We start from the raw sequence: 18,391 nt of genomic DNA, 5'->3' as shown, positions 1-18,391 counted from the left end.
CTCTGCTCCTTCCCAGCCCTCCATGCAGCACAGCAAGGTGGGCAGCACTGTGCGCTTCTCTCTCCTCCAAGCAGTGCTCCTCATCTGCTGTGTGGAGCAAACCTGACTCGCTCAGCAGCAAAGAGAGCCCAGCATTTTGTTGTGGTGGTGTTTCATTTGTTTGGAAAACAGACACTTATCTTCCCTCTAATAATTTATTGAGCTGTCTGTCCGTTTATTTATTTATCTTTCTCATGCTTGATGATTTGCAAGAGCACCAGCAGCTTGTGGTTTGGAAACCATGCTTCAGCCTCTCTAAGCATTGGAGATGGAGCTTCGAACTACTTTCTAGCATGGATAAACAAACAGCATGGAAAGGCTCCATTGTGTACATTCTAGGTTGCTATTTTCTTAACCCCATCTCATTAAGATGGATGGAGTTTCTGCTTATTAGTAATTTGGCAAGTTCTTCTTTGTGTACATTCTGCACTTCTCGCTAATGATGCTCTGCTTCAGTGATTAACAAAAGAGACTTCCAACCCAGTCAGGGAAAACACAGTCCTGCACTTGGGGCACTCGGACAGAAACCTGATGTTCTGGAGATGTGGTTTGTGGAAGACATGAAACTGCAGGGAACCCAGAAAGGGAAAAACTGTGGTCATAAAACCTCTCCTGACATCCAAATAATTTTGACCTCAGGACATTGGCTCTTTGATTTACATGCACAATTGCAGAGCTGACAGAGCCTATAACAAAGTGATTCAGAGCCATACGCTGCTGTTCTGAGACATGTCCAACGGAGCTGGAGTTGGCACTGCTACTGTCTGGATTTACAGCTGGCCATTAAAGCATGTTTACAAGCCTTTAGTACAGTGTACACATCTGGTAAATCATTGATCGAACAAATAGCTCCTGGTGTCATGCTCTTGCTGTCAGATTTTTGCACAACCATCTTATCCAGCACAGCCCCATCCACACCAGAACCCCCATGTCCCTGTGGTCCCAGTGTTAGCAGATGCAACCACCAACCACATACCTATCCAGCTCTGTGGCACGCATTGGGCAGGACCAGAAAGAGGTGCATGGCAGAAGAGAAAGCAATCAGGAGATAAATCCTGCAGTGGTGTAGAGCAAGCCCAAGAGCTGCACCACAGTCTCATTGTGCTTCTGTGGGATCATCTGCCCAGCTGTGCAGTGATCTGTGGCCAAACCCTGCCTCCCTGACCACACTGCTGGGCAAAGGCCAAAGGGTAAAGGGCAAAGCAGGGCAGCAGAAACAAAGCTGGGTCAGCTCATTCATGCAAAGCTTTTCAAGAGGCTTTGGACGGATGGACAGACAGACATGGGAGAGCAGGGTGTGCCATGAATAGCAGCAGCAACTGTCGTGGCATCCACACTGCCAGCCCTGCATCCATCTTCTTACCTGGTCCATGGTTGTGGAAACTGAGCTATGCATGAACGCAGCACAGAACTGCTCTGAGCTGAGGCAGATTCTCTCCTGGGCATGATGACAACATTGCACATGGGCAAGCACATCTACCGCAAACGATTCTGAAACAACAACAAAAAAAGGCAGTCCCATTGAACTATTAGTCATAACCTCTTAACATGGCAGCTCATTAGCCCCAGCGCCACATCCAACAGTGCCTGAATCCACTTCACCGAGGGACCTCCAGAGCATCCAGGAAGCTGCGGTTTTTGCTCAACTTTTCTGAGTAAAAGCTTTTTAATTTTGCAGGAAAGTGCCTGCAGGGCAGCAACAGCCCTGATCCTGCACCTCAGGAGTGGGAAAACATGCTGGCCATGGCCCAGGGCAGCAGTGCCTGGGGTGCAAGGAGGAGGTGGATGCTCTCCTCCAGCCCTACTGCACCCAGTTGGGAAGTGTTGGCTACAAGTGGGTTTTTTTGGGCCACAGCAGCCCCCGGATTTCAATGTGTTTTAATTGCAATGAATCCCAGAGGGATGAGAGGGAAACAGACTTTTTCTTCTCCCATAAATAGTTTTATGGAAGATTTTAAGACAGAAGTAAAGGAGAACCTCTTCCCTTCTCTACTACGCTGAGCATTTCAAACCGTTTGCAGGAGGGAATTAATTAACACAGCAGCAGAGCCCAGAGTTGTGCAGCTCTGAACAATGGAGATCCGAATTCTTCTCCCCTGCCCAAGAAACACAAGCCCAAAAAATCCAAGTCCACAATTTTTTTCTAACCCGAGTCGTTTTGTAGATTGATGGAGAAAATCTATAGCAAATATTTATGACTTTGCAATAAATAACTCTCGTAGAAGTCACAAGGAGCTCTGGCGAGTCTCAAGGTAACTTTCAGTGAGTGCCAGGGGTCAGGGCAGATCGGGATACGCAGTCTGCAGCGCACAGCCTTGGGCTCATCTGTTTTGAATTACTGGTATTAGCCAAGCAAGCAGCGCTCTCAATGGCGTGGCTGTGCCGCGATTCCACGCCGTATTTTACTTAGGGGCTGCAGCACTTCGGAGCTGCAGGCAGCAGAACCGGGGATGCATCGGGGCAGCGTCTGAGCTCAGCGTAGAACGGCTCCGAGCTGCCCCGAGCACCGCAGCGCAGGAACGGAGCGATGAGCGCCGGCATTCGCCGCCAGAGAAGTTCCCCGGGAAGCAGCAGCACAAGCTTTGTTTGGTCATTAAAGCAGGGAAACAAAAATGAGAGAGGGAATCCGAGGAAATGCTTGAAGCGATTAGGGTGATCTTAACTCCGAAGCGCTAAACAAATGCAAAGCGGTTCCTACCCCCCTCCCCACCGGCTCAGCCCGTCGTGCGGCTGCAGAATGTAATCTCATTTCTAAACACACAATTACGGAAAAATAAAAAGAAAAGAATAATTAATTTCTGCTTCCTCATGCAAATCCTCTGACCAATCATTTAGGGATCAGGGGCAATTCAGCTTCTTGTGCAAATTCCAAGCTGAAGGCCTTGGAAAAAAAAAAAAAAAAGAAAAAAAAAAGAAAAAGCAAGTGAATGGATTTACTTTTCTAAGAACCAGAATTAACAAAGGTTCCATTTTCCACGGTTATGTGCCTGGCCAGACAGCCCTTGCTGACAAGCTCTCAAAAAACATGTGTTGGCCTGTTGAAAAGGCCCCAGTGTTGACTGACAGACAATCGAAGTGACAAATTGTTTCATTGTACTTGGCAGGGAGAGCGCGGTATTAGATAATTACAGCGAGGGGGGAAGCGGCAGGTCGCAGGTCAGAAGACACGTCTGACCCTATTTTCTGAAAGCCCTGAAAGGAGCCTCCTCCGGGAGAGCTCCCCGAGCCCAGCGGTGATTAACAGCTAACGAAGCCGGAGGGCAGCAGGGATCGCCCATCCAGCCTATGGGTCCGGTCTCACCCTTAGACCCAGTTGGCAGCATCACCCCCAGGAGTGTTGCTGGCAGCACAAACTGGCAGGAAAAAAAAAAAAAAAAAAAGCTCTTATTTTTAATGCAACATCCTTCAAACTTCTCACTTGCTCCATCAGGAGGTGTGTGAAACCTGATTCCAAAACAATATGAGACAGATAGCTCAGTTTTCAGGTATTTATCATCTTCATTTCAGGAGCAGACATGGATTATGTTGCCAGAAAGCACTGCAAAGTGTTGCATGGCTCCTGCTCAACGACAGACATTTCATTGCATGAAAACCCCTCCGAACTGCTCTCCAAAATGCCACTCTCCAAACTTAATTCAAACCATACAGGAAGCCCTGATGTAGAATCTTTCAGGCCTATAAAATGAAACAAATTGGCTTTGCGAGCATATCTCCCAATCTGAGCCATGTAAATTCATTTGGTCCTCTTGGATCCATACTGCATTAGGTGGCCTGAAAGGCTCCTTTGTTCCACAGTCCCCCTGTCCCCTCCACCAAACCAGGTGCTGCGCTCTGTCACAATGGGATGGAGGAGGCTCCACGGCCCCACTGGGTCCCTGCATGCAGCAGCCCCTTGGATGCTCCCCTTCCAGCAGCCCAGCACCAAGGGAAGGGGAACAGCAGCAACATTTGGTGTTTCTCAGAGGAAAGGTCTGCAGCCCATGGATCACAGATGGTTTGATTTACCAATAACAAACACGATCCTGTTCCTCGAGCTTGCCTTTTCTGTGTAACACTGAGTGTGGTACCCACCAGCACAGCTTCAAATTACCCTCCCGGGGCACAGGAACCTCCTCCTGCCCACGTGTGTTCAGTGTCCCATGGGAACAGGGCAGCCTTCAATGCCAGGTGCTGGCAAGCAGCTCCTCCTGCAGTGCCTCTCAGAAACACCAAGGTCTTGCTTGAGCCTGGAAGATGCAGCTTCTGTCCCCGATGAGACAATGCTTTGCTTTCCTTTAGTATTTCATGCACGCTCGCTGTGTAATTTTAACACGCTTGTTCTGATTCAGAGATGGTGGATTGGAATAAGCTGTTCAAATGATGTTTTCCAACCTGAGTAATTCTATGATTACATGGTTACCATTTCCAGGTTCAGCCTTCATGTTAGTGCAGCAAACTTCCACGTGGTTACAGCCTTTGCCATCTTTTTCACTCCAAAAGCTCAACGGTGGGTATCTTTACCTGAAGACACCCTGGAAATATCTATTTTTTGTTTCTATAAACTCCAGTAAAACCGTAGTTGGATCAAAGTTTGCATTCACTCTTCTTGAAATATTTCATATGCACATTAAACATCTGAAGAAATTTTAACATCACGATCTTAACTGCTTTCACATTGCAAGCAGCTAAAGGTTAAGGAAACGCATTCCAGCTGGTGCAGCATTTGAAGCAGATCATTCCTGAGAGGACTTCAGGCAGGCAAGGGCTGCAGCAATGGGGCTCAGCTCATGCCACATTTTGTCCCCACGCTGCTCCAACTGACTGGGCGCTTCCTGCACAAGGCACAGGGGTTATTTGTTCAAGCAGACCCACTAGGTGTTTATTAGTCTTCATTATGGAGTGCTAGAGGGTTAATTAGTTCAGGCTGCTCCTATGGGGGGACGATGACGACAGGGGGGTGTGCACAGAGATCACAGCAGCTGATAGCCATGTTCCTGGGACACTCATCACTCAGACAGCTCTCTATTTTTCTTTGTTTCCTTTTTCTCTCCTCCCTGAGCAATTCAAAGGTGTCATTATCACATTTGCAAACTGCTCAGCACAAAGAAGAACCCTCCTTCGGGCTAGAGGGGTGCCTCTTCCCTAGCTGCCACCCCTGGGCTGTGTGCTGGGGACAGTGACAGCAACTGTTTATTGTTTTTTATCATCACAAAATTGTTAGTTTTGTCTGGAGCGTGACATGGCGGCTGCTTATTATGCTCTGTTAAAAACCAAACCGAATAAATCACTCTTGTATTTGTTTCCTCCGCGTTGATTTGTGGCGTGGTCAGCAGGGGACAACAAATGCTTCATAAATCTCAGCAAGGCATTGAACCCTACCGATCAGAGCCCATGCAGCACTCCTGCCCAGCACTTGTGGCTTTGGAGACATGGGATGCAGGAGAATAACCCTGACCAGCAGCATGCTGCCTCAGCCATTAATTGCCCTTGCATTAAGGCCTGACTCACCTAGCTTCAGCTTCCCATTGACCTCATTTTGCCTGCTTTGCTCAGAGCTGTGCTCCCTTTGTAAGTAATTGCGTTCTGTGGGTAACCTGCAGCCTCACAAGCCTCACTGCTACCCAACACCAGCAAGCCCTTGTACCGAACTCATAGCGTAACAGCTACAACCTGCCTCCCTACGGAGGGCTGGAGTCACTTTACATCAGCCAAGAGAAACCCAAACCCAGAGCTGAGTAAAGCAAGGCTCTGTTCTTATGGAGCATCCCGATCCAGCAGTCACTGCTGTGCAATGGACATGGCAGTGGGTGTTCCCAGGGTCCCAATGGACACCCCAGCACCCAACCAGGGGTCAATGGATGTGTCTGAACCCAGGCGCTGGATCCCCATCCTACATCTGGATTCACAAACGCCCCTTCCATTGATAACGGATTGGATTCGCCTTCCAATTCACACAGCGCTTTATAAGCTCTATATTCCACTCCGCCGGCCTCGCAGCGCGCAGCTCAGCGCGCATGCGCGGATAGGCGGGGCGCGGCGAGGGGGCGTGTCCGGGCTGTGCCATGTGAGCTGTAGGCGGGGGGGAGCGGGGCTGTACCACGCTACGGACGTTAGGGGGTGTGAGAAAGGGCGGTGCCATCCGTTCCGGGCGGTGGAGGAGGTCACGAGGGCTGTGCGTCAGCTGTGATTGGTGGAGGAGACTCCGCTCAGCCAATAGGACACGGGCAGCGAGTGCTCATGCGTGTGCTTGGCGCTCTGTTTCGCTCCGGCGTAAGCGCATGCGCACTGTCGCTCCCTAGGCCTGATGGGGGCGACGGCGCATGCGCGGAACGTCGCTTCCGCCTTTTCCCCGGCCCGGAGCTTACCGGACGCCTTTGCGACAGTCTGAAGGGAGCGGCGGCGCCCGCGGGAGCGGAGCGAGGCGGCCGCGGTGCGATGAGGCCGCAGCAAGCGCCCGTGTCGGGCAAAGTGTTCATCCAGCGTGATTACAGCGGTGGGACGCGCTGCCAGTTCCAGAGCAAGTTCCCGGCCGAGCTGGAGAACCGGGTATAGCGGATACCGGGCTTTAGCTTTTACTCCCCCCGCCTTAGTTTGTATTGCTTTACAGCCCCCCCCTCCGGACAGTGAGGAGTTAATGCTTATCCCTCATGCTCTTCTTAATCTAGCAGCCCGTTGTGTGTGAAGTAAGCTTCTTTCTGCTTGGTGGAGATAGTTCTTTTAAACGCTTTGTGTTCAGATTGCGTTGCAGTTCAGACTTGATGTAACAGCATCACCACAAAGAGTTTCATGCCTGTAACTCGCGGCATCCTCCACACTTTGCTCTAAGCACATCAGCTGTGTAAGATGGCAGTAGGTGATATTTCTATGGGGGGGGGGAAAAGGAAGGAAAAATTGGGAATAAAAACAAGCGAAGGCTGTTATTAGAAGGTACTGATGAGTTCCGAGCTGCGGGGGCTAAATCTGATTTCTCTTTCAGATCGATAGGCAGCAGTTTGAAGAGACCGTCCGGACGCTGAATAACCTTTATGCTGAAGCTGAGAAGCTTGGGGGCCAGTCGTACCTTGAGGGATGTCTGGCCTGTCTGACTGCCTATACTATCTTCTTGTGCATGGAAACACATTATGAAAAGGTATCATCATCATAGTATCATAGTATCGTGCAAGTTGGAAGGGACCTTAGAGATCATCGAGTCCAACTCCCAGGTTTCGAGCCCCCTGTGTAGCGAAGCGGCACTTCTACCCCCTGCGCCACATGGGGGATTCGAACCTGGGCTCTCTTTAGTTCTCCTTCTTTTTTATAAGGCAGTATATCTTACAGACTGCAGATGCTTTATTTCCTGGTAGGTTTTCAGTGACTTCCACCACAGTTGTATGAATTCCATATAGACTCTGGATCTTACTACAGGGTGATTTAACATGTACAGACAAGCCTGTCTGATATATGAGTTACCTGAGCAGTGTAACATTTTCTGTACATTTTCTGAACAAACAGTTTCTGTCTCTGGTGGGTATTGGTGCTCTCACGCTGGGTTCTCCTAATATTGTTATATCGATGGTATTGCTGGGCTATGGATCTAAGATAGGAAAACTTAATTAAGAAACCTGGTCTAATAAACTGTGACTTATCTGCTGTTCTATTATCAGGTTCTAAAGAAAATTGCCAAGTTCATTCAGGAACAGAATGAGAAGATCTATGCTCCTCAGGGCCTCCTTCTGACCGACCCCATTGAAAGAGGACTAAGAGTTGTATCCTTGTGTGGTTTCTAAGATTATTTCTTAATTCTTTAATAGTATGGTGTTCTCTAGCCATACTTGATCTGTGATACTGCAGAATACGTGATCAGTCTTGTTACTGTCAGGTATGTGCTGTTCTTTGAGCAGATATGTTTACTTCTGCCCTGTTGTGGAGCTTTTCCTGAGATTTAGGAGGAGGTGGCAAGGTTCACAAGCTCTTTGTGTGCAGCATCTTGTATTCTTGTTGTCAGTACAGTCCTGAGCTGCATAGGTGACCTGTCTGATCACACAAGGCAGGTGAGCTGTTGTGTTTGCTTTGTAGCTCTTGAGAATCTTGAGAAAGCAGCTATGAAGCAGAAAGATCAAAAGTTCTAATATCGTAACGATTTTTCACTTTCATTTATGTAAACTTCTTATAGTATATTTTCCTAACAGCCTTTCAACACAGATTGAAATTACCATTTATGAAGACAGAGGCATGAGCAGTGGAAGATAAAACTGTGGAGTCTCAGGTACGTACCAACATTACAGTAGGTGCCAATCTCTGCTTTCTTTATGGTGCTCAGAGTGGTAGACTCTCTTCTGCTGAAACAGAATGTTTATCCAGCTACTGCATGTAATCAATGGCTTTTTACTTAAGTCTTGTGTGGTGTAGGTTTTCTGAATGTGTGGTTAATTTTATGCTACTGCCAGTTCAAACAATAACAGTTTTGACTTAAAACAGTCAAGATTTGAATTTGGTAAAACATGCATAAACTTGCACTGTATTAAGCCCAGAATGGCTTTCTGTATTTGAAGAGTCTTGATTTTTCACAAAGCTTTTCTGGCATAACTTTCTGAAGAGACAAGTATAATGTTTGCTCTTAAATCTTGACTTTAAAACAAAGCACTATTTGAATGCTTATTTTGGTTCTCTAAACAGTTTTCAGACTGATAGCGTAAGAGATGAAGAAATGCTTAGGAAAAGTATTGATGGTGCTGTACTGCTGTGAAAGATGCAGCTTTTCTTGAATGTTTTTAGAGGTACCTTGTAGCAAGCTCTGTTTTAAAAGCTTTTGTGTTTCAAGCATCTATGAAAAGGTCATAACCCATGTTAAGAATTGCCTTGTATTTTGCCTGGAAATCAATTCTAACATGTAACTTCTTTTCTAGCAGACAGCTCAACAGTGGACTTGCTGTATCAGTTCCCCTACCTCCTACTTTAGAGCATCATTCCTCTTTCTGCTGCCAGATCCACAGTGCCATTTTCTACAGGGACTGACTTCCTAAAACTACCCCACGTGGTGTGACCCAGCTGGTTGGTCAGCATTCATTTTGTGGCAAATTATTGAGCCTTGAGATCACTTTGAAGTTTCTCAAGGAAACACAGAAGTGGTGAAGCTGCGTACTCTTCTGACAGAACCGCATTAACCCAACAGAAGTCTAGTCATGTAAATGTGGTGCCGTTCCTCCCTACTTCTTAAACCTTTCTGATTGGGCTTTGGAAACCTACAAGTCAGAGTGGAATTTTCCAGAAGAAAGGCTTTCCCTCGAGGTCAGTATTGCAGTGAGGGGGATACGTGGTGCCTCTTCCCAGTGCAAAATGACTCAAGGCAACGAGCGTTGGAAGCATCCAGTACTGATTCTTATGGAAAAAACTAGAAGGCAAAGCGTTTCTTGTTTTAATGTTTTGGTTATTCCTAGAAGAGAGGGACTTTATTCCTGGTGTTTTTTCTACTGCTGTGTACGTGCTGTTATTGTTTGTCAGTGCTGATCAGAAGAGGGAGAGTCTATAAAACAGGAAGTACAGTAAAAGGGATGCTGAACCAATAAACGTAACTCTTCCCCTTCTCTGATTAATACGTGAAGTGTAAAACTGTTTCTTTATGAATTTATTATAACTTATAGCAAAATGCTGATTCGACAGACCTAGCTGTTGTATGAGATGGTTCCATCACTCTTTGCCTGCTGGCGCACTATTGAGCTCTGTGTTATTTCCTCTGTTTCTGCATTGACATTCCTCAGCAATACCTAAAAGCGCGGTTCCTAGGAACCAGGTTTGGGTTCATACTTTTCTCTTTGCCCTTCTCAAGGATGTTCAGATTTGAGCCATTATCCAGTTATGGAAGGAATTCAAGAGCTTAGGAATAATATAGATGAAGTGTTTTGGCTTTTGGTGGTGCTGTAGGTGCTACTGCGTCTGAAATTCCAGCCTTGTTCCTCAGCCGGTAATTTCTGTTTTGTGGGGGTTCTTCTTTTGTTTTTTTTTTTAATTTGTTTAATATTCTAACTGTATAAAACCTGTTTTTTTTCTAAGCTGTTAACGGTGGTTGCCTTTCATGTTTGTTGCAATACTGGCAGAAGTGCTAATGGATCAGTAAATTTTTTCTTAAACCGTGTCTGTGGCCTATTCAGTAGCGTTTTATCTTTGTAAAGCGAGAAGAGGCTAAAAGCACATCCACAAGGCCTAGCAGGGCTGCACTGCACTACCCCCTTGCGGCCGCCATTTTGTCATGGTTTGCGCCTGCGCAGTGGGGGAACATCCGGGTCGCGTCAAGGCCTGCGCAGTGAACATCCAGGTCGCGCTGTGCGCCTGCGCAGTGGAGCAGCGGCTGTTGGAATGGCGGCGGCGGGCGGTGAGGAGCCGGAATCGGACGATGGCAGCGAGGAGCTGGTACTTACTCCACTACAGCTCATCCGCAGCCTGGAGCAGGTAGTGCGGCCCAGGGATGAGCCCCGAGGGGACTTTTAGACGATCGGCAGCTGGAACTGTCCGAGGAAGGCGCGGGGAGGATGAGGGTCAGACCTGTGGGCCCGCTGGGCGGGAAGGGGGGACTTGGGGACGGGGTCCGCCTCCCGGTGCTCGGTAGGAGCTCTCTCGGCCTTCGCTCACAGCCTGCTTTCTCCTAGGCCTGGATGAACGAGAAGTTTGCCCCCGAGCTGCTGGAGAGCAAGCCTGAGATCATCGAGTGCGTTGTGGAGCAGCTGGACCACATGGTGAGTGCTGCGGTGGGGGGAAGATGTGTGTGGGGGTAGATGTGTGTGGGGGTGGTGCTCTTCTGAGTATTTTCAGTGCTTGTTTCCTGAGGATAGCGTTGGGAAATTCACGTTTTATTTTCCTCATGTGCTAAACGGGCTTCTTTCTTTGTTTCTTGTTGTTTGCTGTTTCAGCCTTTTCAGTTTTCTTTGCCTTTCTTCGCAGGAGGCAAACTTAAAACGGGCAAAGAGAGGAGACTTGAAGGTCAGCATCCACCGCATGGAGATTGAAAGGATCCGTTATGTGCTCAGTAGTTACTTGAGGTGTAGACTCGTGAAGGTAATTCTGTACAGAGCATAGAGAAGGTTTACTTCAGGAGTGATTCCTAGCCTGTTTTATTATCTTCTGCTTTAGCAAGGCACTTTGTTAAAGATCCCCTATCTCACAATCTACAGTGCAACCGAAAGGATTTCAACCCCTGGGCATGCTTTTCTGTTGTGGAGAATTACAGTATTGCTGTGATGTTCTGTTATAATGGCATATTTTTTTTTATCTAAGCCAAGGTGCATGATCCTTCTGGGTCCTGTCACGTGCACTTATGCAGCTTTAAGACCCCATCTGACTGTATTGTTACTAAGTCAGAAGCAGGTAATTTGTGTAGGCTTATGTTTACTGCATATACCTGTTCAGGAGAGGATCACTTTGTAAGGGAAGTCTCTGGGGAATTTTAGGCACTGAACTACTGGAAAGTTGGGTTTTAATCTTTTTTTAATCTCTCTTTTTTTTTCTTTCAATGACAGATAGAGAAGTTTTTCCCACACGTGTTGGAGAAGGAGAAATCTCGAGCCAGAGGGGAGCCTTCCATTCTATCACCAGAGGAGTTTGCCTTTGCTAAGGAGTGAGTGGGCTTTCAGTGCATCTCCTCCCTCCCTTTGCATGGGGTACAGAACTTGCCCTTGTGTTATACTGAACAGTTCTTAAGCCTTAGACAAAGTTGCAGTAAGATTCAGGTGTTCAACTTTCCTTATGGACAAGGAGAGAGCTAAAATGAAACAGTTATTTTGAGTCTGTGGTATACTTAGCATCTGAGCCAGTCCTGTCAGTGGGTTGCTTGTAACTGGATGACCAGGAGGTGTCACCTGTTGGCACTTTTGAGCAAATGCTCTGCAGGCAAATTTGCATTTGACTTAATCAATAAATGCTCCGATGTTGTGGGGTTTTTGAGGTTTTTTTTTTTGTTCCTTCAGGTACATGGCAAACACCGAGACTTATCTGAAGAATGTGGCCCTAAAGCACATGCCACCCAACCTGCAGAAAGTGGCTCTCTTAAAATCAGGTGAGTATAGACAGACTACAGGCACTCTGGAAAATTATTGCAAATGAGGTATGGAGAAAGCTCTGGGCTCATGCTAGCCACCTCCGTCTGCTTTTTCCTTAAGCTGGGGCAATGCAAACTACCTCTGGCATTCCCTTTGTTGTCAATGCATTTGTTGCCCTTAGTACTCCTTTCTTCACTGAGCATTCTGCAGAGGAACATGAGTGAGTGCTGAGTCTGTACTCCAAATCTGTTGTATCTGCAGTCCCGAAACCCAACCTGGATTCTTTTGTGTTCTTGAGAGTGCTGAAGAGGCAGGAGAACATCCTGGTTGAGCCAGAGACTGATGAGCAGAGGTAGGTGGTCCTTCCACACAGTGCATATGAACAAGGTTTGCTTCCCAGAAGCAGCTTAACACCCTGCACCTGCCTCTTTCAGAGAGTACACCATTGATCTGGAGGAGGGCTCACAGCACCTGATCCGCTACAAGACCATTGCCCCACTGGTGGCCTCAGGAGCAGTGCAGCTCATCTGAACAAGTGGTGAGCGCTGAGGTGGGGCTGTGCTGCCTCCTGGGTATGGCCCAGGCCCAGCTGGCAGGTGGCAATGAAGGGGTCTGGGATGGGTGTGGCTTGGAGAGGGCTGGCTAAGGGTAGCAGCAGGGCTGGGAGGTGCATCTCTGAAAGCATTCAAGTAAGCCAGCAAGACATCTTTCTCTCTGCGTTTGCAAGGGGCTTATTCCTTTTCTTTCCACCCACATCAAGCTATTGCTTATGACGCACACTTGGAATTCAGCCAGGCTCCTTTCTCCCACTGTTGCTGAATGAGGGCAGTCTGTGTCATAGCACTCACTCACAGGGCTTTGGCTGAGCCCTTCCATAGTCTCTTTGGTATCCCAAGGGATGGATGAGCGTAGACAGCATTTTTTGATATCTCAGAGTGGTTTGACAGCAGACGTGTACAGAGCACATATATCTTCAGAGGTGAATAATGCCTTTATAAATGTAAGGGTGCACTTTTATAAAACCTTACATGTATGTGTTCATTCTTGTCCCAGTTTAGCACTGTTTGTAAGATTAGGCTATCAGGTGAAAATTGGCTGATGGAACATTGTGGTAACTTGTGTGAACTCCACCTTTCCCCATCAGCTTTGATCTCATCACAGCCTGTGCAACTTTGGATGTTGTGCAAGTGCCCAATTGCTCTGAGGTGAACTGGAGGGATACTTCTGCACCGTCTTTGCCACATGATCCATTGAGCAAAAACACATGCATGAAGGCATTTGCTGGCAGAGCAAATCTTGATTATCACTCAAGGAGCAGGAAGGATTGGGAGCAAATTAAGGATGGAAATTGCAACTCAGAACAAAGAGAATGAGCAAGCAGGGGAGAGCCCTAGGATCATGTGAGAGATGCTAAACTCCAGCTTGTTACCAGCATCAGGAAGGGAGGTTGGAGAGTTTACCAAGTTTATCTTCTGTCTTTCTCAAAGTATTGCCTGGAAAATGGCCATGAGCTTAGGATTTCAGATTGTCTGCTTTGAAGGATGGTTACACGGGCCAAACAGCAAGTCTCTTTTTCCTTGGAATGTCCCAAGGCAGAATTTACCTTGCAGATGGAATAAACTTTGTTCTGCCTGTGCAGTGTCTTTCCCAGTGTGGACACAGTTGTCCACAGCACCTTCTGACTTGATCTAGAGAGAAGTTACACTGATGTTTTCTTTTTTTTCTGGTATTCTGGCATTAGTAGCACTGTCCTCATAAAATATCCACCTTTGCTATTTCAAGTATCTCAGATTTGCCTGCATTGTAGGCCTGGATTTGGAATTGCTTCCTGGCCCTTGTGCTGATAGTGGCTTTACTTGCATGGTCCAAAGAATGAGTGCCTACAGGAGCCTTGGGCATCTGTGTTTTCTCTGATCAGGCTGTGACTCATCCAGTTGTGATGGAAGCTTTGGAAATGTCAAACAGCATTTTTAAGTTTGTCACAAACCTTCTTAACTGAACAAACGATTCACACTTAGTAGGTCTTGAAAATGCCCATGTACAATTTGTATTTCGTTCCACTGTTTTGTTACATGCACAAGCTTTGTATTGAAACCAAAATCAGCAGATTCTTCACTGATTTAAATGCTGCCATTTCACCTTTTGAAATTCCTGGATGTTGATCAACTCCAGCAAGGGGAATGAAAGGCCTTCCTGCTTTTCTGGCCTTTTCTGACCCCCTTCTTTGGGCTGTCAGACTCCAGGGAGATTACAACACAGTTACAGCTAATCCTCGGGCTTGAGGCTGCCTTTGTCGGTGAACTCCAGGGCAAATGGGGCCCTTGATGCAGGATGGTCTGCATGATCAGCAGCTGAGGACTAGAAGATCTCTAAGGAATACTGTAAACTTGTGGTACTTTCATGTTGTTTAGAATGGTAACAGAGTACGAGTTCAGCAAGGCTTTCCCAAAACAGTCTCTTGCTGCAGGGTGAGAACAGAAATGGTCTTGATTTTTGCCTTACCTCCTGTGTTTTGTATGGTATTCGCATTACTTCCTCTAAGGCTAGCATGTTACCTTTGAGAGACAATGAATTCCTTAATGTTGATTACACAGGGTAAAAGCTTTTGTCCTGCTGACCCTCATGCATTTCCTGGTCCCCTGCTTGTACAGCCTGGTACCTCTCAGGTGTGGACAGACAGGCTCACCTTCCTTCAGGACAAGGCCTTTCTTGCACCATATTGTGTGGGGAACAGGCTTTCACTGCCAGGCAGGGTGTGATGCAGGGCATATTGCAGTGCGAGTGGCTTTGCATGTGTGGTTTATAGTGTTCCTAATGAATCCATTTAGATAAAGTGGATTCTTTTTTTAAGTATAGACATTAAGAGGAAGTTGTGTTTAATCCTTAGGAATCAGTAGCACACACCTCTGCCTGGCCCTGAAGAAAGGGCTTTGGATTGTACCCTGCTCACGCTTATAGCTCAGACAGCTTCTCAGAGGTGACTGAAGCTCCCAGTCAAAGTCATTCTTAATCCGCTGCTGCAAAAACGTGCTCTAGAAGAGCTGCTTGAAGAATGTCAGTAAGACTTTCTCCTTAGCCCTATTTAGTTTGACTGAACAGTTGTCCAGGCAGCTAGTACGTACTTGCCCTACAACTGCATCTCACGTGGCTGCTGCAACGTGAGCATCGGGGGCCCAGTTCTAGAAGCCAAATCCTCACCAGAGCTGATTTTTCCTAGAGTGCTTTGAGCACAGCTCCTCTCTGCAGTTTGGCAGCCAGCACAATTATTGCATTCTGTGCAGCTTTTCAAATGGGCTATTTAGGCTGGAATCGGTCAGGCTAATCAGTGAGATTTGGTTTGTCAAGGAAGAGTTGCTTTTGGCTTGTACTTTTAGATGGAGGGGAAGACTCGTTCATCCACCTTAGTCTGTGCCTATGATGAGAATGCACAGAGCAGCTTCTCTAGGGGCTGCTGGAGAGATTGGACTGAAATAAATCTCCTGTTCTCTGTTCAAGGTGTTTTGATAACTTGGGTTTACTGTGCAATTAGCTCTAAACGCAAAGTGGATGGATGGTGGAAGAGGTCACAGGGAGGGCACTGGTTGAGTTGTGATTTCACAGTTTAAGCCGGATCTGTTCTCCTGAGTGCAGGAGAAATGTGGAGTAAGTACTTATATTAGTAGGAACCCTTTTCCTCGTCACTGTTGACTCCCCCAAGCCCTTGAAGGGGGGAATACGTGCTGTCAGCCTGAGAGGATGTGATGAAGGAATGGTTCTCAGAAAGCAACAGGTGAGAGCTAACAAATTGCCTGTGCTGTATGTGACTATGCACGCAGACCTGTGCAGTGGGGGGGAAACAGTCAATTTGCTGTCATGCCTTTGGGAGATGATGTTTGAGTTTGTAATTTGGGCAGGTGCAGCCACAGTTACCTTTTGCAGGGGTGAATAGAATGTGGCTTGTCCCTCACCACCCCTTCCTGCAGGCCCTGCCATACAAGTGTATCTGGCTCCTGGTTACCCCCAAAGGGCTCTGTTGTGCTCCTCCCCATGCAGGAGTGTCTGACCAACAGTGACCTGAATGCCACACATCCTTGTAGGGCAGAGCACAGCTTGGTATCTCACATGTCTTTTGCCTACTGGCTGAATACAGGCTTCTCCCAGCCATGCACAAGGATTCAAATTTGCCATCCGGAGTGAGAAGCATCTCGCATTGCGCTGAAAGCATTCAGATCAATGGCAATGGAAAGCTGTGTGTAAATACTGATAGATGGGTTGTGTCATGAGCTGATCAAGATCTGTGCTGTCAGCAGGAAAAATCAGGTCTGCTTAACCTAAATGGCTAGACAGCTCTGGAGAGATTAGCAGGGAGTGCAGGACGGGGGTGATCTGGCTTAGGGTGACGGTCAAGGAGTCACATGTGAGCTAAGCAGTGAAGGTGGTTTTGAATGTGGGGACGTGCCAGTGCCCTGCTTTTCAGTGCGGAGGGACAGAGGAAAGAAGCTTCTGAGTTGGGTTTGTTTCGACGCAGCGAGTCCAAAGCCTGGGATATTCCGTGCTCTTAGAAATAGTTTGCAGAGTAAGTACTTGAAAAGAGATGTATGAAAGTGGTTCAAAGCTGCCAGCGTTGAGCACAGCTTGGGAGAAGCAGGCTTTTCTTACTGTAGTTTCTCTTGGGAGCTGCCCGGCTGTGGGGGAGGAAAAAGGGGGGGGGTGCGGCCCGTGCTCTGATTGGCTGCTCAGCAGCGCGTTCTTGGCTCCCATTGGTTGCCGTCGCAGCCATGGGGTGTCCCGGCCGCGGGTGCTTCCCCGGCTCCATTGGTAGCGCTGAGCCGCCGGTGGAGGGACGGGATGAGCTGCGGAGAGTGAGCGCGGGTGGGGAGGGTGGAGGGAAGGGTGCGGGCTGGGGCTGCAGCCACAACTGTCCAGCAACCAGGGCTCACTGCATGACCCCTCTTCACCTCTAGCCTTTTCCAGGTCTATAGCACGCGAGCTGTCACTCCCCCAGCCATGCCTGTGGACCTGGCCATGCGGTTCTGCCTGGGCCACTCACCCCCTATTCGAAAGCTGCTGAATTCCTATGAGGAGCTCCGGGGCAGCCGAGGACGCAAACCTCTCCGCTCCTGTCTGAACCTGAAGCAGAGCGCAGATCATGAGCCTGAGTGGAGAGAGAGCACCAAGAGCTCCAAAAGTCAGAAGAAAAAGCGGGTGGTGTTTGCTGACATGAAGGGGCTCTCGCTGACAGCCGTCAGATTCTTCTCCAAGATTGAGGAAGATCTCTGTGATTTGCAGCACGCCCTGTCAGACCTTACCTGCTTCCGGCCCAGGCTCCGGGACTCTCACTCAGAAGTGTGCAGGTATGTGCTGGACTTCCCACAACCCTCAGCAGACTATGCAACCTTCCGCAGCTGCCTGCTCAGCAACCTCGTCTGCCTGGAGAGCTGCCTGATCCAAGACCGTGCCCTGTCTGGGACAGTGAAGGTCAGAAACATTGAGTATGAGAAGAAAGTCCTCGTCCGCATCAGCTTCGATGGCTGGAAGAGCTTCCGAGACATCTCCTGCCAGTACATGCATAGCACGTATGGCTCGGCAGACGTGGACACCTTCTCCTTTGAGCTCTCCCTTCCCAAGCCCTCCAGCTCCTGCAGGGTCACAGAGTTCTGCATCTCCTTCCGCTGTGGGCAGAAGACCCACTGGGACAACAACCACGGCAAGAACTACAGGATCTACCACGTGGCTGTGATCCGCTCCCCCTCCCATGCTGTTAAGAGTGCCAAGGGGGCTCGGGAGCACCTCGGCACCTCCCGGGCTGCTGCCCTCATCCTTTCTCACCTGCAGAGCTGGCGGCACTCAGAGCCCCACGCCCCGTACTGGTAGGGAGGTGCTTTAGGGGGGCTGTAGGTCCCTTATGTCCCTACTTTGGTACAGGGTCCCTTGTGGGTGGATGGGGGCAGCGGCAGCAGGTGCTGTTCCCAGCTCTATTAACCCCGCCTCGAGGCTGGCCGGGCTGTGCTACAAACGGCTGCTGGGCTTCAAAGCTGGATCCTGCTCTATCATCGGCTGGAAGCCGTGCGGGTGGAGATCGTGCTGGTGCGTCCTCAGGGCAGCGCTGATGTGACGGCGGGACAAAGCGGGCTGCATACAGGCTGCGTACGGGCTGCTTACGGGCCGCTTCAGTGCGGTCAGCGGGAGAGTGCCTTGCGCGCAGCCGGACGGGGCGGGTCGGGGCTGTGGCCGCGGGGTGGAGGCCGCCGGCGGACGTGGCGGGTGGGCCGAGGCCGCTCCGTGCCGCGCTGGGGCTCCGCGGTCCGGCCGCGCTGTTACGGGTGGCAATAAAGTGAGCGCACCGCGCTGGCTCGGCTCTGCTTTCCGCGCCGTGCTGGGGCTGC

General features: G+C 48.8%; 3 protein-coding genes across 7 annotated transcripts; all 3 read left to right on the top strand.

The window, feature by feature from the left end:
* Positions 1 to 6,311: 6,311 nt before the first annotated feature.
* GOLGA7 (golgin A7) lies at positions 6,312 to 10,129 on the top strand. Of its 2 annotated transcripts, none has more exons than XM_072357054.1 (5): positions 6,312 to 6,564; positions 6,995 to 7,147; positions 7,662 to 7,763; positions 8,200 to 8,263; positions 8,907 to 10,129. In XM_072357054.1, exons 1-4 carry the CDS (start codon positions 6,454 to 6,456, stop codon positions 8,245 to 8,247), a joined length of 414 nt encoding a protein of 137 aa, XP_072213155.1. In that variant the 5' UTR covers positions 6,312 to 6,453; the 3' UTR covers positions 8,248 to 8,263; positions 8,907 to 10,129. The 2 variants fall into 2 exon arrangements, with proteins under 2 accessions (XP_072213155.1, XP_072213156.1); XM_072357055.1 differs by having other exon boundaries at positions 6,324 to 6,564; positions 8,904 to 10,129.
* A 181-nt stretch (positions 10,130 to 10,310) lies between these two features.
* On the top strand, positions 10,311 to 17,106 carry GINS4 (GINS complex subunit 4). Of its 4 annotated transcripts, none has more exons than XM_072357238.1 (8): positions 10,311 to 10,443; positions 10,641 to 10,727; positions 10,933 to 11,046; positions 11,508 to 11,605; positions 11,955 to 12,043; positions 12,288 to 12,378; positions 12,461 to 12,576; positions 16,970 to 17,106. In XM_072357238.1, the coding sequence occupies exons 1-7, from the start codon at positions 10,351 to 10,353 to the stop codon at positions 12,555 to 12,557; spliced, it is 669 nt and encodes a 222-aa protein (XP_072213339.1). In that variant the 5' UTR covers positions 10,311 to 10,350; the 3' UTR covers positions 12,558 to 12,576; positions 16,970 to 17,106. The 4 variants fall into 4 exon arrangements, with proteins under 4 accessions (XP_072213339.1, XP_072213337.1, XP_072213338.1 ...); XM_072357236.1 differs by having other exon boundaries at positions 12,461 to 12,564; positions 16,970 to 17,003; XM_072357237.1 differs by lacking the exon at positions 16,970 to 17,106 and adding an exon at positions 13,171 to 15,518 and having other exon boundaries at positions 12,461 to 12,564.
* Positions 17,013 to 18,010, top strand: LOC140262721 (protein phosphatase 1 regulatory subunit 3C-B-like). The gene has a single exon (XM_072357235.1). The coding sequence runs from the start codon at positions 17,013 to 17,015 to the stop codon at positions 17,877 to 17,879; it is 867 nt and encodes a 288-aa protein (XP_072213336.1). The 3' UTR covers positions 17,880 to 18,010.
* The last annotated feature ends 381 nt before the right edge of the window (positions 18,011 to 18,391 follow it).

This window comes from Excalfactoria chinensis, chromosome 25 (assembly GCF_039878825.1).
Source record: "Excalfactoria chinensis isolate bCotChi1 chromosome 25, bCotChi1.hap2, whole genome shotgun sequence".
In the NCBI taxonomy this organism is placed as follows: domain Eukaryota; kingdom Metazoa; phylum Chordata; class Aves; order Galliformes; family Phasianidae; genus Excalfactoria; species Excalfactoria chinensis.
The sequence above is the reverse complement of the archived record's forward strand: the minus strand, read 5'-3'. Positions and strand labels throughout refer to the sequence as shown.